Source organism: Uloborus diversus, chromosome 4 (assembly GCF_026930045.1).
Source record: "Uloborus diversus isolate 005 chromosome 4, Udiv.v.3.1, whole genome shotgun sequence".
Lineage (NCBI taxonomy): Eukaryota > Metazoa > Arthropoda > Arachnida > Araneae > Uloboridae > Uloborus > Uloborus diversus.
This window is the reverse complement of record NC_072734.1, coordinates 52,625,620-52,652,956: the sequence shown is the minus strand read 5'-3', so window position 1 is coordinate 52,652,956 and position 27,337 is coordinate 52,625,620. Positions and strand designations below refer to the sequence as shown.

The 27,337-nt window shown below is 34.2% G+C and overlaps 1 protein-coding gene across 1 annotated transcript in view; it reads left to right on the top strand.

Annotated features, from left to right (window-relative positions):
* The window catches only part of LOC129221597 (trifunctional enzyme subunit beta, mitochondrial-like), a gene marked incomplete at its 5' end in the record, with an annotated part of 66,144 nt that overhangs the window by 27,613 nt on the left and 11,194 nt on the right, over nucleotides 1–27,337 (top strand). Inside the window, 5 exon segments of the mRNA XM_054856116.1 lie at nucleotides 11,980–12,104; nucleotides 12,186–12,265; nucleotides 14,856–14,903; nucleotides 14,997–15,084; nucleotides 17,167–17,241. Of these exon segments, the coding sequence (XP_054712091.1) occupies nucleotides 11,980–12,104; nucleotides 12,186–12,265; nucleotides 14,856–14,903; nucleotides 14,997–15,084; nucleotides 17,167–17,241 (416 nt within the window).

Sequence of the window (27,337 nt, the reverse complement as noted above, 5' to 3'; positions counted from 1 at the left end):
CTTATCTTATTTGTTCCAGAATCATTCTCATCTTCATCATCATCATCTTTTTTTGGAGAATTCCGGACTTCTGCTATTAAGTCCTCATCATTGAGCAACTGGAAGCCTGCATCTTCCATGTCACAATTCCACCAATCTGTAATTTCTCTATCACCACAATTTTCAAAGCCTTTCATTGTGCTGAAAACGCTTGAAAACTCAGTAACAACAGGGTGGCGACAGATCAGGGAAAAGTCTGGGAACTTTATGAATCAGGGAAAAGTCAGGGAAATATCAGGGAATTTTGAAAAAATAGCAAAAAATCAGGGAAAATTTATTTCATGAAGAAAAAAATTCTTTTTTGCTTTACAAAATTTAGTACTCTAACTCCCTATGCATTTTCCGCCAATTATCTGTTCAAACAAAAAGTAAAAATAATGAGGTGCGATTATACACAGCCGCATATTTGTGCATCTTTTTTCCTCAACGTCAAAGTACTGAATCTTACTTATTAACCACAGGATGACTTCCTAAGATTGCGTCTGTGTCTGTTAGGTTGTTTATTTTACCTAGCTTGAAATTTCCTTTTACGCTTTCAATGCTACGTAAAATAAACAACCATACAGGCTAAAAAGAAACCTTCATTAATGCCTTAGCTCCTTTGCCTTTATTCCATTGTCTCGAAGTAATTAAGTACTGTAATCACGATTTCAAGAAGAAATCTTTGGTTTTTGAATTAATACTATAAAAGCTTAAAAGTTATTACTTCTTCGTGTTTTTAATTTAATTGCTAAAATTGAACTTTCAATTAAAAAAACTTTGTTTTTTGCCGTTATACTATTTGTTGTCGCCGCAGATTATAAAGGTTTTCTTTTCTTCAGACTGAAGTGATTCTTTAATTTTATAACCAAGTTGTATTCTTCTTTTATATATTTTGAAATTAACTAATTGCTTTTTTCTTCTTCTTTTTTTTTCTTGCATTTCAAAGTTGTTTGTTACAAAAGCAATCTAAGATTTTTTTTCGTTACGTACTGAAATCATTTGAAATAGAGTTAACTTGTGTACTTAAGTAAATATCTTTACTTTTTTATTGCTAAAATGCTGTATTCATTCATTAAAACCTATGTTCTTGATTAGAGAAAAGCTCCCTATGAATGGATGTCAAATAGTTTCATCTGTTTTGCATAAATATGTCAATTAGTTATATAAGAATAACTACATTACTTCTATTCTTTCACTATTACTTGTTATTCTTGCAACAATTATTATACTGTTTGAAAACTTAGTTCAAAATAATTTCAATTACTTTTTAGTTCTATCAGAAGTACACATATGTTTTTAAAAGTAATTTTAATAGTTTTTTAAAATTCTTATGCTAAGTGGTTTCTGGAAGTAAAGTATTTTTTTTTTTAATTTTCTATAATCTTTCTATGTAGAAAAAATTAATATACTGTTTTGTAGGGTTTTTTTCCCAAAAAAATTGACTTGATATGTGTTTTTAACCATTTTATTAAAAAAGTAGCATTTTTTAAAAATATATCTTTAGTTCAACAACTTTACACAACTTAAAACGTTTAAAATACTGTATTTTATACAAACATACAATGGATTTCAAGTAGAGTAAAGAAAGAAAACCATTATCATTAGCAACGTAAATCAGGGAAATTTGGAGAACTTAATCAGGGAAATCAGGGAAAAGTCAGGGAACTTTTTTTCACAGTTCCTGTCGCCACCCTGAACAATATCTTTCGCAATGTCAGTAGCATTTTCATCTGTGCCACTTGAAAAATTCGGCAAAAGTTTTCTCCAACTTTGTCTTAGTGTCGATTGCGGCAAAGATTCCCACGCGTCACTGATCATATAAATGCAGTCTTTGATGTTGATAGTTTTCCAAAACTCAATTATTGAAACTGCACCAGATTCAGAATCTCCTTCAAAAAGTAATTTTCTGATAAACTGCTTTCGGTAACGTCGTTTTAAAGATTCTAAGACTCCCTGATCCATAGGCTGCAGCAGAGATGTTGTATTGGGGGGCAAAAATAAACACCGGATGTTACCAGATTTTAAAGAGTTATGTTCCGGATGAGCTGGACAGTTGTCAAATAACAAAAGCGCTCCATTCAAAGGTTTTTTTTGCTTGCCAAGATTTCACTACAGGCACGAAAATATCAAAAAACCACTTGGAAAACAAATTGGAATCCATCCAAGCATTTTTTTTATTTAAATAGTGTACAGGAAGAGCAGATCTGTTTACATTCTTAAAACATCTCGGATTCTTACTTTTCCCAACAACAGCTAGTTCAAGCTTGTGGGAACCCGATGCGTTGGAGCAGGCTAAAACAGTGACCCTATCTTTCATTTGTTTCCTTCCGGGAGCAGAAGTTTCATTTACCGCAGCTAAAGTTTTTTCAGGAAGGGCCTTCCAATACAGTCCAGTTTCATTGCAGTTGTAAATTTGATCTGGGGATAAATTCTCATCTCTTATCAAATCTTCAATCTTTGCAACAAATGAATCAACTGCTGCGACATTTCCAGACAATTTTTCCCCCTCGATATTGAGTTGCCTTATACCAAGGCGAATTTTGAATTTCTCTAATCAGCCACTACTGGCTTTGAAGTCATCAGAACCACCAAGCTTCGAGTTGAGAATCAAAGCTTTTTCTTGAATCATTGGTCCAGATAGGGGTATTCCTTCACATCTTTTCTGCACAAACAATTGTACAAAGTTGTACAAAGTTGTACAAAGTTGTACAACTTTGTACAAAGTTGCATCTAAATCTGTATGATCGGCTAATTTCATTGTTTTTCGGAATTTGGCACCTTTCGTGATATCAAACTCAGCAAAACACTTTTTAATTTTTTCCGAATTTCTTTTCATTTCGCTCACGGTTGACACACCAACGTGAAACTCTTTCGCAAGTTTTGTAACAGCTTCACCAGATTCTAGTCTCGTTACAACATCATATTTTTCCTGTATGGTTAATACGATTCTTTTTCTCTTAATGGAAGCCATCATAAAGAAGAAAACATGAGTTTCAAAAATAAGAAAAACAATGCGTTAGTTCTATCAGATCCCCCGGCAGGTCAAAACTACCAACTTCACTGATAGCACTCAAGAAAATTCTGATCGAAAATGTAGGATCAGAAAAAGAGAACCCACAGATTAGCACGAAATTTCCGGGAAATTTCGAATTCTGGCCAGCTGCCCAGCCCAACGCGACAGAGAACAGCAAACAGATTTTCCTTCTTTTCCCTTTTCCTGGAATAGGTTCACAAAGGATAAGTGACACAGAGTTACCTCCCCCTTTTCAAATTCTGCTGCGAAGAAAACTTCTCTGCTCTTGAGATTACAAAAGAGGTGATTCTTTGCACTTGCTTACAATCAGACGGTGCAATAACATTTGATTGTTCTGGGCCTCGGCAGTATGACCTTCCAAATTTCGAAATGACATGTGTTTTTGTTTAAAACAGGAACGCTTGAAAGTAGGGGAGAGTATACTTATTCCAAGAATTGAGCTAGTGAGAAGGAATTCCAAACTATTTATCTGCACTCGTAGTTTGGAAAAAACGGCTGACATGCAAAAGAAATGTGGGGAGAAAAAATTTAAAAATGGATGTTCGTTTAGAGAAAATTTTAGATAATAATAGGGAAAAAAAAAGGGAATTGAAACCAACTTCGGTTAACGGAGAGTTTCGGTTAATAGAGGTTCGGATAAGAGAGGTTCTACTGTACAAAAATACAGAAAAACAATCTGATTATAGAAAAGTCAATGACTGGGCTAAAAACTTCTTGAAAATATTCTCCAGCTTCCTGAAGATAACCTTGGGCACATAACCGAGCACGGTATTTCACAATATTCCCTTGCTAATCTTCTTTTACAGTATATACTCACCGATTTCCCAAAATTTTACTATGTTCAGGTGGATCCACTAACTCCCATACACCGCGATTATATATGGTTTGTATTTCCTGATCCATCGCATTAACCCAATGTTTAGATTCCCTAGAATTAATGGCTTCTTTAAAATTTAATGGAAGTTTAATTTCAGCAAGATTTCCTTCTAAAATTTCTATGACCTTTCCCTCTTTTAAATTTTTGCCCGAAAAGTCAAAATATGATTCATCAAATTCAATTTTGTTATCATTACAATATTTAATTACTTCATTTAAAGAACGCAAGCGAATATTGAAACCTTTAATCCTATAGTAAATATCAGTTCTATCACCTGATGGTCTAGGAACAGCTTGACGCAACCAATTAATTTCAGAACAAGGTTTTAATTCTTCACTAGGACTATCACTAGAAAGCTCATCCACTCCCTGATTTGAAGTTACAGGATATTCATCAAAATTGTCAGGTAATGATTGATAACCCTTGGACTACTTGATCCAGAACCTAGTACAACATCTGCCCCTTTAGTTCCCTCATCAAAACTGATATTACATATTTCTATGATTCTTTGTTCGTCTTCCAGCCAGACACGATAACCTCTAGTATTTTGAGCGTAACCTAACAAAATTCCTGGTTTAGATTTATCGTCCAATTTCTTTTTTTTCTGGCTTGGAACATTTACAAAAGTTAAACAGCCAAAAGTTCTGAGATGTTTCACGTTAGGCTTTTTATTGAAAAACAGTTCAAACGGGGTATGATTGCTCCCATGACACGACCTATTCCAAACATAAGAAAAACAAAATGCAGCTTCCCCCCAGAATTTCGAAGGTAAGTTACTCTCTTTTAAAAGTGCTCTAACTCCCCCCATTAATGTCTGGTTATACCGTTCAATTATGCCATTCATCATCGGTGTGTAGGGATTAGTTTTCTCATGCCTAATGCCACGGTTATTCAAGAAAATTCCAAAATTTTGATTGCAAAATTCTTTCCCCCCATCTGTACGAATTGATTTAATTTTCCTCCCTAAAAGCCTTTCATTACGATTTAAAAATCTTACAAAAATATTGAAAACATCCGACTTCAATTTCATAGGGTATACAGCAACGCGTTTTGAAAAATCGTCCATAATGGATAAATAATATTTCTCTCACCTTAAAGTTAAATTTGGGACTTCACCTACATCCATGTGTATAAGCTCTAAGGGTTTAGAAGATCTCACGGCCCCAATCGATTTAAAAGAAATACTCCTAGCTTTAGTACATTTACAAATTTCACAATAGTTAACATTTTTATTCAATTCAGGAAGACCTCTAACACTATTGTTTTTGCTAATTCTAGAAATATATTCATAATTAATGTGACAATATCTCTTGTGCCATAAATCTTCAGGTGAAATTTTACCAATTTTTTCAGAAATGTTACAAACAGGCTCAGAATTATCACAATGTTCACTATTTTTCAAATACAAATATCTATTAGACTTAAAGAAATATAAATTTATGTCATTTCTACCCTTTGCATAAAATAATTGATTCCAATTTTTATCATAAACTTTAAGAATGGTATTATGATCAACAAATTTGTTACCTTCCTGTTCCAATTCAGATAATGACAATAAATTACGACGGATTTCAGGATTGTACAAAACATCTTTCAAGATAATTTTCCTATGTCTACCATTAATTTTTGGCCAACAATTGAATTGTACCAACCCCTAAAATATTGCTTTGTTTACCGTCAACAGCCATAGACATTTTTAAGTTATTAACCGGCCTAAAATCAGAGAAAAGATTTTTAGTGACATGTGACGTAGCTCCAGAATCGGCAATCCACGTTATATCTGAATCAGATGAAGTAATATTCAAAGCTTCTGACTCATTAATTTCACTCACATTATGTTGAGAATTAGAAGACCCTTAAGATAAATTTTTAGAATTTAACTTTGCCTTAAATTTAAAACAATCAACCTTTTTATGCCCAAAAATCCCACAAAAATTACATTTCCCTATAAATCTATTTTTACTAAAATTTGACACAGGTTTACAACTACTTTTACAAGGATGGATCTTACCAGCAGGTAGCAAATTGGGAACGGTCACATACACAGCAAGTGTCTGTAGTGGAATGTTCATTTCAGAAATCCTATTTGCTTCGAGCAACAGTTCTTGTTCTATTTTTAATGGAGTAAAGTCCACGTCAGACCATCGGTAGATTTGCTGTACTATGGATGCGAATTCAGGGGGTAAGCTCCGGATATACTGGAAACCTATGTAAAGGTCGAACATCGCATGGCCAACTTCTTTTAACTGTGACGCAGCTGCTTTCACTCGGCAGATGAAAAGACCAACAGTTTCGCCTTCTTGAAACTTGACTTGAAAAAATTTATCCAACAGGGATATCAATCTGGCACGAGTGTCGGGTTCAAAATACTTGCACAGGATTTCCCAAGCTATCTTTCCTTCAGTAGTGCATTCGATGAGAGGTTTGAATTCTTCTGACAGGAACTGATAAATGGTAGTATAAGCTCGAGTTCTTCTAAGATTCATTTCCGCTTTATCTCGGAACGTCAATTTTTCTTCTTCAAGTGTCTTTTCTTTTTCATCTTTTTCGTCAGCTTCGATGAATTCCCAGCTGCCCGAATGACGCAGGATAACTTGTATGTTTCTCATCCAGGTATTCCAATTATTGGCATTTAGTAAAGGTATTGTAGGGACTTCCATACTTTCAAAAATTCACGATGTTCAAAAATTCTTCAGAGCATAAAAATTTAAATTCTCCAAGTTCTTCAGGTTATGGCCGGGAATTGCTAAGTCCAGGTGACCTGGGCCCATAACCACTTGTGGGCATTAAGTGTAGTGAAATTAGACTGACTACACCGCTAGTAGAAGTGAACCTGCAAAACATGTCCACAGCCTGAAGTTGAAGAAAATGAAAAACACATGGAGCATTTTTCCTCAAGGAAAATCTGTATTTATTATCTTCAAAAGATTTCTTAAGTTGTTGAACAACATCTTCATTGATATTTAAAAAACATTTTGAAAAATAAATATACACTGCTCAAAACAATTAGGGGAGCAAGCAAAAAAATCAAGAAAACCGTGCGATACAGCCGCGTATTGGCATAAAATGGGTAGTACACGCGTATCCATGTGTAATACAGAGAAAAAAAATAAAACAATGTGAAATTAAGCTTTAATTATTCGAAAATATGGGAAAAACATGAAAAGATGATTTAGGGCAACAATTTGGTTGCATGTAAACGATAAAAAAAAGGCTCTGAATTGACATGATGCATGAGTTTTAATAGGCCGTGTGGTCTCCTCGAACAGCTAAGACTGCTGCACACCTGTTTGCCATGGATGCGATGAGGTTATCGATCAGACTTTGGGGAATATTGTTCCATTCCTCAAGAAGTGCAATCTCCAAGTCTGGGACAGTCACAGGCGGCCTTGGCCGCACAGCAATGCGTCGTCCGAGCATGTCCCAAACATGCTCAATTCTATTCAGGTCAGGAGAGCACGCTGGCCATTCCATACGTTGTATTGTTTCAGCTTCAAGCATGTTCTCCACCAGACGAGCTCTATGTGGTCTGGCATTATCATCCTGGAAAATAAAGGAATCGCCAATGGCTCCAGCGTAAGGGATGACATGAGATCGCAGTATCTCGTCTGCATACCTGCGGCCCGTCAAAGTGCCATTCCGAATGATATGCAGGTCCGTACGTCTGCCTATGCTGATTCCACCCCATACCATCCAACCAGCTCGTCTGTATTGTGACCTTTCACGAGCGAATGCGGGGTTATTTCGGGTGCCCCTCTCCCGCCATACCAGAACGCGTCGAGTGTCACACTCCAGACTGAATCGGGACTCGTCTGTAAACAGCACTTGGCTCCAATCATGTTGCTGCCAATATCGATGTTCAGCAGCCCATCTTCTTCGGGCCGCACGGTGGCGTGGGGTCAACGGAATGCAGACCATTGGCCTACGTGCATAGAGCCCTCCCCCATGAAGCCTATTACGTACTGTTTGGCTGGACACCCTTCGTCCTGTTGCCAAGAACGACTGTCTTTGCAGCTGAGTAGCATTCTCTGTTCTGTTTCGACGGGCTGTTAACCGTATATACCGGTCATCAGTTGCTGTAGTGGCGCGTGGCCGACCTTGCCCTGGTCGACGTCTGACATTTCCTGTTTCTTGGAATCGATTCCACAGTCTTGCAACAACACTTCTGGCGACTCCAACAGCGTCCGCGACACTCCGTTGTGTTTGGCCTGATTCCAGTCGGCCTATGACACGCCATGCCATGGATTCAGGTAAATCACATTGTTCAGACATTCTCTTAAGCTTGTCTCAAAAACAGAAAGACTGCGCAATCAGATCTCACAGTTACGGCAATAAAACAGACGTGTCTGCAACATCCCGATTTCTGGCCTTATCTTCTTTTTCTGGTTTGTGACGTCATGAACTTTGATTTGCATATAAAGTTTTCTTCTTCCGTTTATTGGCAGGCTGTAATTTATGGAGGATTCATTTTATGTTACTTATTGGTAGACATCTTTGCGCAATTCTGTTAAAACCATGTGCTCCCCTAATTGTTTTGAGCAGTGTATATATCAGTCGCTATGATACAACGAAACATTCAATTTACAAACATGCTGGTTCCATAGAATATAAGGCATTTCCATAACACACTAAATAGACCTAAAGGCGTTTTATAACTTTAAAATTGACATCACGTTGTATTACGATCTGCCAGGATAAAGAGCCCTGGCAGACATCACGAAATTACGGCAAATAACTACATTCAACTTATGACGGCTATGAGAGGTGAGAGAGAGAGCGAAAAAGATCACTCAAAGTATTTAAAGTCTTCACATGGCTTTCAAATTAAGAATATGCAAAACACAAGATGTGTTGCCAATGCAAGAAAGTTAAAGATATGTTGCCAATCAAAAAGTAACTCAATCTAAAAAAAAACAACTCTCGCGGTTATTTGATACAATGAACTGGTGACTCGGTTCACCCAAAAGTTCATTCATTTGACTGAGTTATCGCGACCGATCACACGAATGACGTCACAACGTGATGCAATGTTTGCATTGAAAAAGGATTGATTCTGCATGATGCAAAAACGTATTTTTAATGTTTTTTTTTTTTTTTTTTTTTTTCAAATTAAGTGATTCTTTCACTTTTGTGAAAGTTTAAATTAAAAATCTAACACAAAGGAATCACTTGGAAATATATAGTGGAGAGAGCGGCATGGTGGGGAGGGTTTTATGAACGGCTTATCAAGACAGTTAAGGACTCCCTCCGGAAAACGTTGGGCAAGGCCCTTCTGAAATTTGAAGAATTGCTGACTCTTCTTGCAGAAATCGAGCTTGTGATGAACTCTCGACCCTTGACATACACCTACAACGACTTTGAGGAACCTCAGCATCTCACTCCATCGCATTTTCTACATTTTGAAAAGGAAGCTAATACATATCCGATACATTTCTTGGATCTTGTCACTGAATCGTCTTCTAGTACTAATTTAAAGAAGCGTAAATTATACCAAGCGAAATTGCTAAGAAACCTGTGGACAAGATGGAAATCACAATACCTGATGAACTTAAGAACTGCTCACAATTTTAAAAACTCTCGCACAGGTACAGGACTGAAAGTAGATGATGTGGTATTGTTAAAAGGAACCACTAAGAACAAACTTTTGTGGACACTAGGTACTGTAAAGGAACTGTTTGAAGGTCGTGACGGACATGTTCGGGCATGTACTGTAAAAACTGAAAATGGACTGTTTCGCAGACCAATAGACTTAGTTTATCCTCTCGAAGCAGTAAATGAGCCTCATGATTGACTTTAGCATTTAAAATTTGTCATTTTTTTACTTTAATATATTAATATTTCATTTAAGATATTGTTGTATTTTGTATTCCTGCAGCTAGTGAACTTCATGAAGTTCAGGTGGGGAGGATGTGGAAAATCTCGGTAAGTTTGCCTCCACTACCCAGAAAGTAACTGGCAGAATCAAACAAAATTTGGTCCATATGTTTCCCCCTAACAGGAACAGGTGCCGATTCAATTTTGGTGTCAATAGCTCAAACCGGGTTGAACTATAGAACGTTTTTGGTCGTCAATTGTGACTGCTGTATCTCAAGAAATAATGAACGGAATCGAACAAAAATTTATGGACAAGTGGCTCTTAGAGGGTATAAGAGCTGATTCTATTTTGGTGTCAACAGCTGGAAAGGGGGTGGCACAATCAAACTTTCTTTTTTTCCCATTTTCAGCGCGATATCTCAAGAAGTAATGCTGCGTTCTGGATGAAATTCGGAATAAATGTGAATCCATATGTAAACAGGCGTTGGTTCAATTTTGGGGCCAATCGCTCCAAGAGGTGTTGATTTTATTTTTATTTTTTTCCGAATAAAAATAGCTTTATTAATGCAACAAAAAGAAAGATAAATCGTAATAGACTGTCATCTGCGTAGTTCTCGTGATTTTAATTGTATGGAAATGATCGAAAATAGTATCTCAATGATTTAAAATTTTTAACTGTTGCCATCTTATGTTTGTTAACAAATAAGATATTTGTAATTAATTCAAGCAAGGCTTTTAAAATAACTTCAACAAGCTTTTGTGATAATTCAGACATTGGGATGGTCATCAAGTTTTTGCATGTGTAATTTTGTTTTTGTTAGGAATATTGCTCCCACGTCAAGCAGGGGAGGGGGGGGGGATCAGAATTATAAGAAAGATATAGAAGAAAGTTTCGTGATGACCACAGCATACTAGTTTAAAGTAACTTACAGCATGTCTTAATGGCTTTGGATCTCATAATAGTGTTTATTGTGAAACTGTGGTCATCACAATGCTTATAAGGTATTTAGAAAGGATCAATTTTTTTTATTGCTACCCTGAAATGCTTTCAATCAAGAAATGAAAATACCTGGAAATGTTTTTTGTGGAAATTTCTCGTAAACAATAAACAACTTATGTTATTATAGCCGATGCATGCCGCTCGAAAACACCAAGGCCTGTATATAAGTTCTGAAAACAACAGGTTTTAGTGCTTGTCTTTAAAGACAAGAGCCAGTTCACCCTTACATAAATGGTTTTTTGCTCCAAATTCTAGAGATCCATTTAATTAGTAATTAGGTTTATAAATAGCTCACTTGACATAGTATTACCTTTTTGTCATTTCTTCCTTCATTTTAAATTCATCTCCATTTCTTAGAGATCAACATGCACTACTACTGAAGTGGAGGGGAGGATCACTCAAGGTGGATTTAAGAGTTTAGGAAAAATATCTAAACTTCAATTTGTAAAAATGTTCAAAAATAAATCTTTAAGTATATTTAAGTTATCAAATTTCACTGAATTTTCATGTAGCCTTCAAAGTACAGGACAGCAAGAATAGTGACGAAGGCTGTAGCAGATTTAGCATAACCCAGGGTGCACTAATGAGGAAGCCTCTTACATTGCACCCCAAAATTCCCATCTTTTGTAACACTTCTCCTATGATTGGGGAGCACCTCTTTATTTGGCCCTCTATTTTTGACATTCGTTCCAATAATAACTTTCAAGCCCTCACGCCCTCTGGAGCCACTTCAATTCTGCTAGACACCTTATGTCTGAAGAGACGATGGAGCACAAGATTGCAGGCAGGGGGCAGTTTCATATAAGCCAAGTTTTACATAAAATGCATTCATACTTTGTATTTCATTGTGAACTTTTGTTACACCACATAAAGGAAGGTTTGTTTCTGAAAATTTTGTGAACTTCATGTTTACATTAAACATTAAAAGTTTTGGGTTAGGCATAAGGGTGACACCACAAGTTACTGCCACGGGTAATACCCGTGCAGAGAATGCCACTGTAAACTTGCAAAGGAAAACCAAATCTTTATATTTATTAGTTTTCCTTTAGAAGGGAAAGGGGAGTGAATGACAACATGTGCAAGGAATATCGGTAGAAATTTGGAATACTTGAGCGTGTCAGTTGAATACCAGATAGATGAGCATTTACTGTACTGTGTTTTTGAAGAGAATCATTTTGTGTAATAGTAGTGTTACTTTTAATTAATTTTTATTGATCATAAATAATTTTCCAGGCAAAGATAAACCTATAGATAGAGATAATGGAGTCAGAGTATCTTCACTGGATCAAATGGCTAAACTGAAGCCAGCTTTTATTCGTCCCCATGGAACAGTAACTGCTGCAAATGCATCCTTTCTGGTATTAATTTTGTTTTCTTGTATTGTAATAAATATTGTTCTCAATATCAAATTTTTAAAAAAATTAATTTGGATTTTACAGACAGATGGTGCTACAGCATGTTTGCTCATGACAGAAGAAAAAGCACTTTCTTTAGGTTTAAAGCCGAAAGCTTACTTAAGGTACGTAAAAGATACAGAATTTTTCTGGTGTGTAGAAAAATGCAGTGAAGGTCTTAGTACACCTTATACCATGTCCCCCCTTCCCCTGACTATATTCAGGTCTCAGGTCATGCATATCTTGCAAAATTTGTTTTCTAATGTTCGAATTTAAGTGTTAAAAGAAGCATATAATTAATTTAAATCATATGGGCAAAATTAATTTAGAAATTATTGATGTTCATGCCATATTGTTAAAGTGTATTTTCGTCATTAGAAAATGAAACATTATGCATTAAATATAGATAGATTGAGGTGTGGAAAGTCTCATCACATACATTAGGGATGAAAGTAATACAAAAAAAAATGGCTACTCTTTTTAATTAATCATGCTGTATTTTTAGTATTTTTGTTCACTAATTATCCTTTTAATATTACTTTCTACTGCACTGCTTTGTCAATGTCTATCAGGTCTTTGATATTTAATTGATATATTAAATAAATTAAAGAGTTGAAAGTCTCATTACATGCATATAAAAAGATAGTATACAGGGGTCTGGCCAGAGGATATTTGGGTCTGTTAACGGACCCTTCACAAAAATCCGATCAACCAAAACAGACCTTTCACAAAATTCCGATCAACCAAAACGGACACTTCACAAAATTCTGATAAACAAGAACGGATCTTTCACAAATTGTTTATTGAAAGAGCAAGTCTGGAAGCAAAATAACGCAATTTTCCGTGTATAAAACCATAATTTTTGGAGCCTTTTTTTGAAGTCAAATTAAAGGGATCAGCTTATACAGAATCCGCTAATTTTGTAAAGAAAAAAAAATCGGCATTCTAGTGATGCTCCTGTAAGTGTGAATAAATAATTGCTGCTGCCAAATAAATGTAATGCTTGTTGTTTGTTTCTTGGAAAGAAATTAACAGCAGAAAATAAGTTTGGTTTTAAATAATTTTGTTTGTTTTATCACAGCTAATTAGCAGCGGTGTTTTGGTGTTTTGTAAACTTTTCTGAAAAGGCGTTGGTAAGCACTTTTCTCCCAGCTCATGATTTAAAGAACAACAATAATAATAATAATATGTATCAGCGAAATGAACTTAGAACTGCAAAGGGATAATAAGGTTGGGGAAAAAATATGATTGCTTCAGATAGGGTACCAGCTTGTCAATATTTGCGTTTTTACGGTGCTGTGTTTAACTTATTTTGGAAGAAAATTATTTGGGTTTGGTTTTTCAATACAAAAAGGATGATTAACTTTAAATAAAGGCTTTTACTTACGGTATTTTTTTTCTTTGTAATCTACATTTTGAAAAATGCAATTTTTAACATCTGATATGAGAATCATATTTTGTTCTTTTTTTCAAGATAACTTTGCTTTATTAGGATGCAAATAAATGTAAAGTCTCTTTATTTTTGTTAGAACGCTCATTTCAAGTTTTTAAAGCAAAATTCCATTTTTTTTATGAGACAAAAATTAAAATGCCGAATCGATGTTTTTTTTTTTTTTTTTTGCTTCAATTGTGTCCACATATATTAATGATATGTTTATCATAGGAGTCTAAAGTGCAATTTTAAAATTAATTTTTAAAAAATATTTCTTTTACAAGCCGTTTTTATACTTTTGATGCTTTCACTTTGAGAATTGCAATCTCTTTGCATTCGCTATAGGAAACCGATTTTTGGAATTTTTGATGCTTAGTATGCTTTGTTAAGAGGTAAACAAATAAAATCTCTTTTTATTTTTGTTAAAATCACATAATTTATAAGTTTTAAAAGAAACTCTGCTTTTGAAGAGTGTCTTGGGTCAAAAAGTTAAATGCTAAACCTTTGTCCGATATTTTTTTTTTCAATCATTTTAAATGCTGTACAGAAATATTTCTAGTATAATTTAACCTAATGTAGAATGGTAGATAAATATTGATACTTGAGAGAGCGATGCCGCCCCCTCCCCTCCAAATACTAGAAAAACACCCCAGAATGATATTCTCAACATAGAAGAGGAAAACACTCAACTTTAAGTTTAAATGATGCAGTTTGTGCTATCTCTAATGTCTAAAATTTCGTTTTCGCAAAAAAAAAAAATTTCATTTATTTATTTATTTAGCGAAATTATTCGACTTTTCACAAAATTCATTTTTTTACAAAATTATTTGATTTTTCACAAAAAACGGACCTTGAGAAAAATCCTGGACAGACCCCTGGTATAGTAGGACCTCGTTTATCCGGATTATATTTGTCAAGTTTTTAAAAAGTTTTATATTCACATAAATAATAGTTTTTAATTACAATAGTTGAACTAAAAGTATGGCAAGCATTCGCTCATTATTTTTGATTAAACATAAAGCATAGAGCATCAGTTTGACACTACAGTGTAATATTTCATGCTATGTAAAACTATAGAATAACTAGAGTAAGTTTTAGTCTAGTGTAAGTAAAATAGAACTAATAGAATATTTTTACTTCAAATTAATTGTCAAAATTTAGAATTGTATTTATTTCTGCCTAAACAATATTTTAGAATAATGACCCCCCCCCCCCCCAACCGCTATCTTTAGTGTTTCATGCTTTTTTTTTTTGGTTACATTTCAACTATTTTTATGTTGTAGGCAATATGTTTACACAGCACAAGATCCAAAAGATCAACTATTACTCGGGTAAGCTTTATAATTTTAATAGCTATCAATAATCATGCACAGTATGTTCTATTATGCTTTAATTTTTATATGTTCATTTTATATTCATTTTAGTCCAACATATTCAACTTCAAAGATATTGGATAAAACAGGATTAACCATAAAAGATATAGATGTTTTTGAGTTCCATGAAGCTTTTGCTGTAAGTCTATACTTGATTTTTTTTTTTTTTTTTTTTTAATTTATACCTTTTAGCGGTCTATCATTTGGTATTTTGTTATTCTTTTTTTTTTTTTTAAGTTCAATCATAAACTAGATGACCCATGCAAAGCATTCGCGCTTGACGGGAGGAATTCAAAAATTCTGGTTTTTATAGTAATTTTTTGTGTAATAGCAAAAATTTGACATGTTTATTTTTCCCTAATAACAATGGAAAAAATCTTTAAAATGATACCCTACTTTTGAAGTTTGATGAAGGATTAAGGAAGTTGTGGTGTACCACAAAAAACACCTTTGAGAAATTAAATGTGTGACTCTGAGGTTTGTTGTGTTAAAATATAGGATTTTTTTCTGATTTATATATAACACAACAGAGGGCGGATCCAGAAGTTTATCAAGTAGAGGACCATTGATTTTTACTACTTACCTCTTGCCAGGTATCTGATTTACACATGGATGGGAGCAGGATTCTTTAACATTGTGTTTATGGAGTTCCGGGCGGTTTTATTCATCTAAATGATGTGTTCCTTTATTTTTTACCGAATTAAGCGGGGCAGTTAAAATACTTCCTAATTTTCATTTTTATGAAAAATGATTTACTCATTCTGTGAAAGGTTAAGTCAAAATAAAACATAGCAGAATTTCAAATTCCAAGGGCACTTGGCTCTTTCTGAACACGTGTTGCTACTTTCCATTGGATGGCTATCCTTCAAAAGAATTTTCAAAACTTATTGAAAAAAAAAACTAAATTTTGAATTACAATGCAAATTTATGATTAAAAAAACTCTTGATGCACAGGGTTTATAGTTTTCCTGATGCCAGATTTTCACAGACAAAAAAAAACTTTTTATTTTTATCTTTTTTTCTTTGTTTTTTTGTCCTGATTTGATTATAAAAATAAACCGTTACATTTGATAAATATTAAATAATTTATCACATTTACCAAGCTCATTTATGATAATGAATGATTGCATTTTCTGTACTGTATATATATATATGTATTATTTTATTTCTTTCTCAATTTGAAGGCAGCAGTACCAGTTCTGTGCACAAAATAATTCTATCACCAAAAAGGCAATTTTCACTGAATTTGTTTAAATGCTAGTGATAATTTTGGATTCTGCTTAAGTTCATTCCAGTAGTTCATGGGGACCAACATGATGTTTTTCTGTGCAATTGTTATTTACTTTGTCAAATTACTTGTAGCATTCGACTGGCAAACGCAGCGCTGGTATCAATTTCAAATACTAGAATTTTTATTAGCAGGAAACAAAATTTATTTGTGCGAGCTTTTGGTTGGAGCCCACTTTTTTTGTTTGTTTTGTAGATTTAAATAATTTAAGTTGCTTTTTAGAAAAATCTCTAGTACTTAAATAGAATTTATGTGAGGTCTAATTTTTTTAGTAGAAATAAATTTTTATGGAAACTTACTTACTTGGGGAATACTAAGCACATGCTTTGCTTCCTATGTCTGTTTTATTAATCCCTTTGCATCATGCAAATGTTTTATTGCTTGAAAGTTGGAAAATATTTCAATGTGTACAGTCATAAATGGACTTATTTCACTCATTATTTTAATGACTAGCCGTAAAAGGTGGCTAGCTGATTCACTTTTTATGCCATTCATTTTTTTGTTCCAAGAAGTGTCTTTGCAAGAACTTGAATAAATTTGGTAGTGGTATGAAAATGACACTGCTGCCATGCTAAGCGCTCTATGTACATTGTATCAAAATTGGATTATGGTCACCAGACGTTTCTTTTGTCGCATATTACCCCTAAATAACAATGTTTTATGGTCACTTGTCAAATATTTTGTCAAATAGTTTTTAAAAAATTCGGAATAAGTTGCATCTGAATCAAATACATGGAGGCACAAAACTTTAATTGGCAGATTCTTATTTTGAACTCAACTGCATATACGACTTTTGCGCCTAGTACGGCAGTATACTTTTATCTATTTACGTTTATATACCTCTTTACATATTATGTTTTAGATTGAGCTTTCTGTTTTATTATATTACTGTTTATAAATGTAATGTATGATATTGATTTTCTTCAATTGTAGGGACAAATTTTAGCAAATTTTAAGGCTATGGATTCTGAATGGTTTGCTCAAAATTACATCAATCGACAGAAAAAGGTAAGACAAAATGCTATAAAATTTGAGCTGTAAACAGAACATTAAATTTTGTAAAAACAACATTGAGCATATTCCCTGAGAAATATGGAATCAAACAAGCGATAATCATAATTTGATTCCCTGGGTGCTGATTTGTATCTGAGATGTGTTTTTTTGCATCTGAAAGTTTATTTTATTTCCTTTCGAAAGCCTAGGTTCTATTTTCTTTGACTTGATGTCTAGGAAGGCTGCAAACAGTGGTGGAAGTTTTGAATCTTTTGATGGATTTCCACTGTATTAAAAAATTTGGAAACAAAAAGACACAGATAAAAAAAAAAGTACACAAGTAATAAATAATCATTCAATGAGTTAAATAATTGGGAAGGTTAAATAGCTGCAAATTCAAATTGTCTTTTGTGATAATATTTAAGTGGAAACGGGTACAGTACATGCCTCAAGCAGTAGTGGATCAAGGGGTTTTGAGGCCCCAGGCGCAACCTGATCCAAAGGCCTTCTAATTGACAGAACAAAATGACAAAATGATATAGTTTACTAATATTAACAATGCAGAAACTCATAACTTTCTCTAATTTTTGAATCAACAAGCTTTGAGGGGGGAGTTAAAATCTCGTTTAATGGGGGGAACAGCATTTAGCAAAAAAAAAAAAAAAACTTAATAGAGAAAAATGTTGCTTTCTATATTTTTTCGTTATTTAGTTAGTGCAGGGGGTGAAATCCGAGTCCCGATTACTAGCATATTGCAAAATCCTAGCTTTTTCCCAGTTTCCTAATGCGCGTATTTCAGTGGCACAGCGAGAGAAAAGTTCTTTTTCAAGGTGGAAGAGCAGGGGGATATTTGGCAGAAAAGAAAAAGAAAGAGAACCTCTGATCGGATAGGGAAGATAAGGAAAGAGGAGTCTGGGGGTTCTCCCCCGTGAAAGTTTATCAACTTGTAGTTTTAAAAACGCAGTTTTAGACTTTATTCGCTGATGTTAGGCGCAAAGAGGTGCAGGTGTCCGTGTCTCAGCGTAAAGTTGTTGAAATTGAAACCTTAAAAGCATGATTTTAGGCCATATTTATTGACGTTAGGGTAAGGGATGAAACTCAGGAACTTCCTCCAATCGATTTAAAAAAAAAAAAAATAGATTGAAATCAATTCCTCCTCCCCCTCTTCCAATTTTTGAAATTGAACTTTCAAAAATGCAATTGTAGACAAACTTTACGGGATAAACAATTTTAGAAGAAAGAGGTTCTGGAGCTCTTCCCTGGAAATTTGTTTCAAAATTATGGTCCTAAAAACTTGAGCAACATTTTATATTCAGGGGCTATTCCACTTAAGATTTTTCTAAGTGTAGTTTAAAAAACTTTAGTTTTTAGTACATTAGAGGAAGGCAGTTCGGGGACCCTTGCTCAAATATTTTCTGAAATTCAAGTTTTAGAACGGGATTGTTAAGAGCATTTTTAAGATTTGAATTGCAGCGCTCATTATTGGCCAAGGACGCAGTCCTCAGCCAATTCTAAGTAGTTGTAAAAATTCAACAATTATGACTATTAAGATTGACAAAGAACTTTTAATAGATAAGAAAATAATTTCAAAGATAAATTAGTAACACTGTAAAAGCATTAATTTTCGCAAATCATAATTTTCACGAAAATAAAGATGTTAGTGGTTTTGTGAGCTGAAATTTTAGCGATCATAATGGGCTCGCAAAAATAAGTGATTTTACAACATGCAGTTATTTACTAATGCTCGACTCATGAAATATGATGAGATCTTAGATCATATATAAAAGCTAAGAAAAACTCCAAATGTAAACTTAGTGCAAAATAAAACCTGACAATCATTTTCATTTCTTCCAACAATTTAAAAAAGGCAATTGTAAAAAAGGTTGCATATGTTGATAATCATATAAATGCAACTTGAATTTAATTATTATAATCTTTATTCCTTCAGTACATTATAAAGAAATATCATAAAATAAGTATTAAAAAATTAAGTGTGTGGTAAAAGTTGTTTATTTTTTGTTTAACATAAGTTGCAATAAAAATCATTTTTGTATTTGCTCAAGGATTCAATCACTTGTATCATCTTTGTGTGCCACCCTCAACAGGGGTGGGGGAGGGGGGGTCAGAGAAGAAAGACCGAAGGGTCAGAAAGAAAGTTTTTAAGAAAAGTTTTCGTGGCGATTTTCCAAGGTCAACCAAACCCTCCTATCTTTGTTTGCATTTAATGTGAAACTTGAGGCATAGTGATGCCAAATATTGTTACTTCTTCTCTAGCGCCCCACTCTCTTGGGGACCACATGACTTGAACAAAGACGCAGGAACTCTCCAATCTCAGAAAAAGTGCTGGGTTACAATAGAGCACAAAATATGCTGCTTGTTTTATGAAGCATTACGAAGGAAAGAAACATATAATTTGAAACTTTGAACCTTGTACATGCAAAAAAACATACTTTTTTAAAAAATGTCCTAATTTTCTCTCCCCGAAAAATTCAAACTTAGGCACCTGGAGCCTGAGCTAGGGCATCTTCAACCACAGGGTTGAAGAGCAAACAGGGATGAGTATTGGGAGCAAACAGCCCGCATCTAAAATCTGTGACTAACTGACAATTTCCATGAGTTTTGAGCATTTTCCTCTCAAATTATGACTTTCCACGGCAGTTCCTCATAAAAAACAATTTTTTCTCCTGGAAAATCTAAACAAAGGCACCTGAAGCCTGGGCCCCTGTAGATGCAGGGGGCCCTATTGGGAGCAATCAGCCTGCGCCTAAAATCCATGACTATCAATTACATGAGTTTTGAGAATTTTCCACTCAAAATTCGACTTTCCATGGCAAATCCTGAAAACAAACAATTTTTTCTCCTGGAAAAATCCAAACAAAGGTACCTGAAGCTTGAGGCCCATGGGTGCAAGACCTTCCGTCTCAGGACAAATTTCCGTCTTGGACAAAATTTTCAAGATGGAGGTCGGGACGGAAAGAAATTCGATGACTTTCCTTCAGTTTTTACTCAAAAAAGAAAAATTGAGTGTTTGAAAAATATGCTTTAATATTACTGTACCATTTCATAATCGCGAATTTATATCGACATTCTCTCGATTTTCCGACATGGACTTGTTTTATTTGCAACGTGTGCTTCTGGAGGAGTAGCTATAGACTCGCGCCGTTTAACTTTTTTTTTAGGTTGCTCTGTTATTTCCAACTAATTTCATTGCAGACCGCGGAGTTGCTCACTATTCTCCCTGATTTATTGAATTTATCGTCTCTATTTGAAAATTAAGCCTTTTCTCTTTGTATTTTCAATCATCCTTTCGGCTTTTTTTTTTCATTTGCATTTTTTTTTTTTTTTTTGCAAAAACTGTCTTAGAGTTGCATCTGAATCACCGATTGAGGGTGATTGCAGACGGGATGAAACGTTTACGCCTCAGCAAAGGCGTTCACATACTAGGCAAAATGGGAACTATCAGGGACTTTCAAGATTTTAATGAAAATGGGAATTTTGGAAAGAATCGGGAAATTTCAAGCTGGTTTGAAACACTGATGGGCAACAGTTCCTGCAGTTTTGACATGTTTCTGATAAAATAATCTAAGACTTGAGAAATCACTAAATTCCAATATCTTTCAATCTAACACTTGCTAGAATGGGAATATGGGGGGGGGAGAGGAGAAAAAAGAAACGAGAAAAATAACAGCAGCACGAGTTTACAAAAAAAATGCTGCTATTGCAAAGAGGGTTAGTTTGCAAATTAACCCACGATACTGAGGTCCTGAAACGTTTGCATTTTGGACAATCTAAGAGGGGGAGGGGCTTCTCAAGGGCTCTATAATGAAATATCGAAAAACTGAATTGAAAGTCATTTTTGAAGCTAGGAGTGGTTCGGGATTTTTCCTCTGAAAACTGTTAAAAATTAAAACTAAAAAATTAAATACTTAAGTTTCTTTATAGGAAAGGAATTTGGGCCTCTCTCCCGAAAAGTATTTGTAATTGAAGTCTTAAAACTTTTAGGCTGTCTTTGGCAATATCAAGAGGGGGGAGAGGGGGCTCTCTTTAGGCGAAATACTGAAACCGGAGACGTAAATGCGAACCTTTAGACCATCTTGGGGTTCGGGATCCCCCTTCCCCAAATAAAATTCAAAGCTGAAGCATTCAGACCTCAGCTTTAGATAATCTTCAAAGACTTTCTCCCAATAAATTTTAGAACTTAAGCTCTTAAAACTTCGGTGATGAACAGGGAGGAACCGCAAGTTTAAGTCAAATGTAGTGAACTTAGGGGAAGAAGCTCGAAATTTGGGGGAGCTCTCTCCCCCGAAAATTTCTCCATGCTGAAATGTTGAAAAACTATTTTGGCGTTTTTTGAGTGAATTAAGAGTTAGGGAATTCGAGGGAGGGAGGGTCTTTCTCGGAACATTTTCGAAATTGAAGTCTTAAAACTTTGGGTTGTCTTTGGCGATGTGAGGAGGGGAGTTGCTCTTAGAATAGAATAATAAATCTCAAACACAAACTTACACTGCCTTTAATAACCACAAAGAGGGGGGGGGGTATTTTGCCGCCGAGCCCGAAATATTTCCGTTTCTAAAATTTTAAAAGCTCTGTTTTGGACTATCTTTGGATGACTTAAGGGGGAAGGGATTAGGAAGCTTCTTTCAAAAAGTTTCCAAAATTAAAGTATTAAAACTTTTAGGCGGTCATAAGTCATATTTATAGCTAGGGAGGGGGTACTGTTCCTAAAAACAAATTTAGAAACTAAAGTCTTAAAACTCAAATTTAGGATATTTGTGGTGAATTCAGAAAAAGGGGTTAAGGAGTTCTCTTCCGAAAATGTTTTGATGCTGAAATATTTAAAACGCTACTTTAGAATATATTTGAGTGCCTTAAGAGGGATGTGATTCGGGGCCCCTCCATGGGGTGAGGATTCAGGTTCCCTACTGCTTTTTTTAATTAATGAATATTGGAAACTGTACCTCGTTTAAAAAATGTATCTACTTCACTGAAGTGGTTTTTTTATGGCTAATTTCACCACCTGTTATCTTATAAAAGAATTATTTTTCAAATGAAGACTGTGTGGGGGAATGGCACCAATTTATTATAATTAGTCACGCATACCCTTCCCCCACCTTTCCTTCTTTTCTGGTTTGTTGGTGCTACCTTGGGTAGACTTTCCGATCATAACTGAATTATGTTGCAAAAGTGAAAATCTTATGTCCCAAGCGATTTTATTGCTGCAATAAAATGTTTACGATCGGCAAAAAACTAATGGCGGGGAGCCCCGAACGCTTTTACCCCTAACATTATCCAAAATCGTCCAAAATTGCGTTTTTGGAACTTCAATTTCGAAATATTGCCGATGCAGAGTTCCTGAACTCCATCCCTTCGATAATGCATTCAAAAAGCGTATAAACGTTATGAAATATGCACTACAATTTCGTTTTTAAAGCTTTAATTTCGGGGAGAGTCCCCCCACCTCTTTTTTTTATATTTTTGAAGGTCACCCAATATTGTGATTTTGGGACTATCGGTTTGAAAAATTGACGTAAGAGTCCCTGAACCCTCCTTTCACTGAACTTTACCAAAATGGTCTACCATTGTGTTTTTTGGACTTCAATTTAAAAAAATTTCTGGGGGAGAATTCGCAGACCCCCCCCCCCCCCCCCCCCCGTTATTGGTGGTTTTTAGGTTTTTTGGAATCACAATATCAAAACGCTTAAATATTACAATTTAAACTAAGTTCATGTTAGAAAAATCAAAAGCTTAAAATTCAAATGAAACAGATTCCAAAACTGACATATTTAAAATCTCCAACATTTATACACATAAATTTTTCTTTAAACACACGGGTTGGGGGGGGGGAGCTGAAAATATTTTCCGTCTTGAACACACATCACCAAACTTGCACTCATGTTGATGCCCTTTTAGACGCAGGGGGCTCTATTGGGATAACTATCAATTCCATGAATTTTGAGCATTTTCCACTCAAATTATGACTTTCCATGGCAAATCCTCAAAAAAAAAAATTGGTTTTGAAGATGAGACACTTTGCAGCTCCGAGGCCTTCTTCTTTGCTGGGGGTCCCAGCTAGCGCCTATGCGGTGATCCGCCACTGGCTTCAAGACCAGAGGTTTTGGCATTGTATAGATCCTTCAGAAGTTAATGAAATAATATTAAAAATATATCAGTGACAGTATATTATGAACTACAATGAGTATTAATGCATTAATCAATTTAATTATTATTCACAGATAAATATGCTTCTCAATGAAAAGAAAAGTGCTGCATTTTCCAGAATAATTTGGTCCCCCCCCCCCCCCTTTATTTTAACTGTGCTATTTTTTCTTTTGTAAATTAAGGCAGAAAGGTTAAAATTTTCCAAAAATTTAAATTGCCTAAGATTGTTTGCTTATGAAAAGAGCCTTTATAGAGAATTGTGTTTTATAGATCGGCTGCTTAAAGGTGTACTACTGTATATCAAATCAATCTATTTTTCAAATTCCTTGAACTGACAAGTAGGAATAAAAGAAACAACCTCTTAATAACAATGTAAATTTAAGATAAATTGGTATTCCAGTAGATTTATTTTTTGGAACATTCAATGTCTAATTTTCATTTTACAAATGTCTTGAAGACTAATTCAGACTTTTACCTTTTTTTAACCCATTCCTTGCCCTGGCCGATACAGGATCGGCCGCGCAGTTTGTGTTAATACTGCCCCGGCCGATTCAGGCTCGTCGCAAGAAAATGGTTCCTAACTGCCCTCGACGATCCTGTGTCGTCACGGCGTTTCTAGCAGTTTTTGCTTCGGCCGAATATGTGTTGGCGATCCTTCCAGGAGCAGAACCCTGTTATTGCGCTTCTCTGTTGGGTTCTGGAGCTTTTAGGGGAGCGGTAATCAAGCTCTTTTCTTAGACAAAACGGATGTAACTTATAGTATTTCACGGAACTTGTTGTAATTTATTTTATTTTACTAAGATATTAACTTTTCAAGTACTCTTTGATGGGACACGTATAATGCTTCAAATAATCAGGCATTATATTTTTATCTTTTCGTGGAAGCTTTGTTTCTTAGCATTCTGGCATTTGAACTCCTGATGAACAAGTGTGAAAATATTTCCTTACATATTTATCAATATTTCTATGCCTGAATAAAGCAAATAAATAGAAATATGTTTTTCTTGTTATCAAAAATCCACCTTCTTACGCAAGTATCCTTCACTAAATTGTTCATAATCCTCAAATTTTATAATTTATTTTACGCAATATTATTTTTTAAACTATCTTACGTATCTTAATTTTGTACGAGTATGTTTTTTTATTATTATTATAATGTGTTTACTACGCTTTTTATTTATTTGTATACTATTATTATATTTTAGTGCTTATTTATTTTTAAATCATGATATTTTGAAACGTAAATTATATATTTTTATATTCGCGGCACCCTTTGATGGATTTTTAGTGATACGGTTTTGAATATTTTTTATTTCACGAAAAAAAAAAAGACGACCGCATTGACTATACGTAAAAGTTGACTATGTAAAACATAAAATAGATACGACAGTACGAATAAAATGATAATATCTTGAGTTCTTTTTTTGTATGCTTTACTCATAAGAAACAAAACATTACTTTTCTCCCATTCTTTTTCAGATTTTATTTATTGTCTTGAAATAGCTCCAATGTTTTAATTGTACCTTCTTTTATGAGATTTTAAAAATATAAATTAAATATTTGGTTTCTTTTCAATAATCAAATTGCCATAATTAGTAAATAATCCTACGAAACTAACTAAAATTTATCCAAGTATGTTTAAAAAAAAGATTTAAAATCCGACTCGATTTCAAGCAAGATCTCCTTTTTTTTCCCTTCTGAAGACATGTTCCGTCATATAAGCATAAAAGCTTGCTTTGAAATTTTTTTTCTGAGCTAAACTGTTTTGTGGTAAGAAAATAATGTGGAAGGGTTGACCACAAAACACTAAAACCTTCTGACAATTCTTTGAATGGAACTAACTTGCTCGGATGTTTGCAAAGAGGGTCCTTGGAGAATACAGACCTCCCAGTCGGTCTAGTTATTCCTCTCTCAGCAGGGGGCTTTTAGTTGCATGCACAAAAGTATCCTTTAGGGAAATAGGGGATTAGCCGCAAGTTTTGATCTTTTGTAATCATTTATCTTTAAAATACTTCCCACGTTTGAGCAACTGATATCTGGGCATTCAGAAGGGATTTAAAAGTCACCTGAATTACGATAAAAGTCGACCATAGTCCTGCCATCAAAAGGGAGGTCTCTGTGTTTATTGGTCGATTTGAAGGGTCACAATGTATCAAAAGGCACCGAAGAATACTTTTTATCCTCTTAGAATATCATTCCCACACTTAAAGGGTTTTTGTCTATTCAATTCGCTTGCTCACACGTTGGATCGATCAGTCAATTGTTTGAAGAATGTTTTGTTGAGGCCTTTTGAAAGATAGATCATCTTACATTTAACAGTAAAAGAAAAAAAAAGATATACTGAGATAAAAGCAAAAAGAAAAATAAATGAATAAAATAATTAGTGTTGTGAAAATAATTTCTTTTCGTCCAATCCTCTATTGTTTCTTATTTTCCTGTTATGTACTGCGTAAATGTATGAATATTTCAGCACATATTAGCAACCTTGTATTTTATTGCACTATTTAATTCAGTGCTTAAAAACAAATAAAGCAAAGCGATTTTCGAATGCAAGCTGAACAGCAAAAACAACATTAAAATACCGATAGCAAAATGGGGAGAAAAGTGTTATTACAACTTAGCAAAAAGCAACTCCGTTTCGTTATCTGCGGCATGCGCGTTAAGGGTTTTCGGGCTGGTTATGGAATGGGTTAAAAGACTTCAGTGTAAAGTGGTCTATATAATTCTAATGGATATCCTCCACTATCACTTATCTTTGTCATGAAATGTCTTATTGTGTAGTTACTTCCTTTGTAAACATATTATCTAGGGGTTATCATAAGACGCTATATGAGTTGTCAAATACCTTGAAATTGAAAAGTAGGTTTAAAAAAACTGCAAGTTCACCCTTCTTGCTGACATAGTTTTTATAACTGAATTATCCCAGTCTGATTTTGATTAGGCTCCACGGTGATCAGCATGGGTGCTTAAAAATTTGACTGAACTTTTTTTTTCTTTTTTGACAGTAAACATTTTTTGCCAGAAAAAATAGGAGAGAAAATAAACCTTTAATAGAAGGACTGATTGCATGAGCAGATTTTTTTTAAAAAGCGGTATTCTGTCTTCCGTACTGAAAAGTGGCACACATAATAATCAGTCCAAGATTAGTATCAAAACCGGGTTTTTTTTTTTTTTGAAAAAAAAAGTTTTTTTGGTTTAAACCAGTTTATTTGGTTTTTATTACTATTTCTAAGATAAAACAATTTTATTCTAGGAAAATCATAAAGATTTTATGAATTAATTGTTAAGAAACGTTTAACATTCATATTTGTACCTAATTTCTTCATATTTGTACCTAATTTCTTCATTAATTAAGTAATAAAGAGCAAAATTTTGTAAGTTCATTTCCTCATACTTAGAGATTTCTGTAGGAGAATATTGTTTGAAAATCTTTAACTATTATAAAACATACAAAACCTAAATGGGTCTTGGTATAAATAATAAAAGAAATAGTTTACTGTGATCAGGGTTGCCACGGAAGTTCAAGAATGAAATTCCCTTACATTTCCAGGTTTTCCAGGTGGTTTTGAGAAAAATTCCAGGTTATCGATCTCCGCCTTCATTTTGCAACATTAATATATACATCTCAAATTTTGATAAAACTTACCTCATTTTCAAACTTTACAAACAATGGTTACCAAATTTAATTTACTCAAGCTGAAATAATCAAAAATATGTACTAAGGGTGGTTCTTTTTTTTTTTTTTTTCTCTTAGCTCGAGTTCAAGACACCCCTTATTTTTTTTAGACTTACTAATAGTATTGTGTTGTAAAAGTTTTAGCTTCTTACTCAAATTTTAAGAGGGTGCTCAATGACCCCTTAATTTAACATTAGCTCTAGCATAGAAAAAGTCACAAATTTAGAAACATTTAATTTCCCCAGCTGTTTTTTTTTATGTAAGTAATTATTTTAT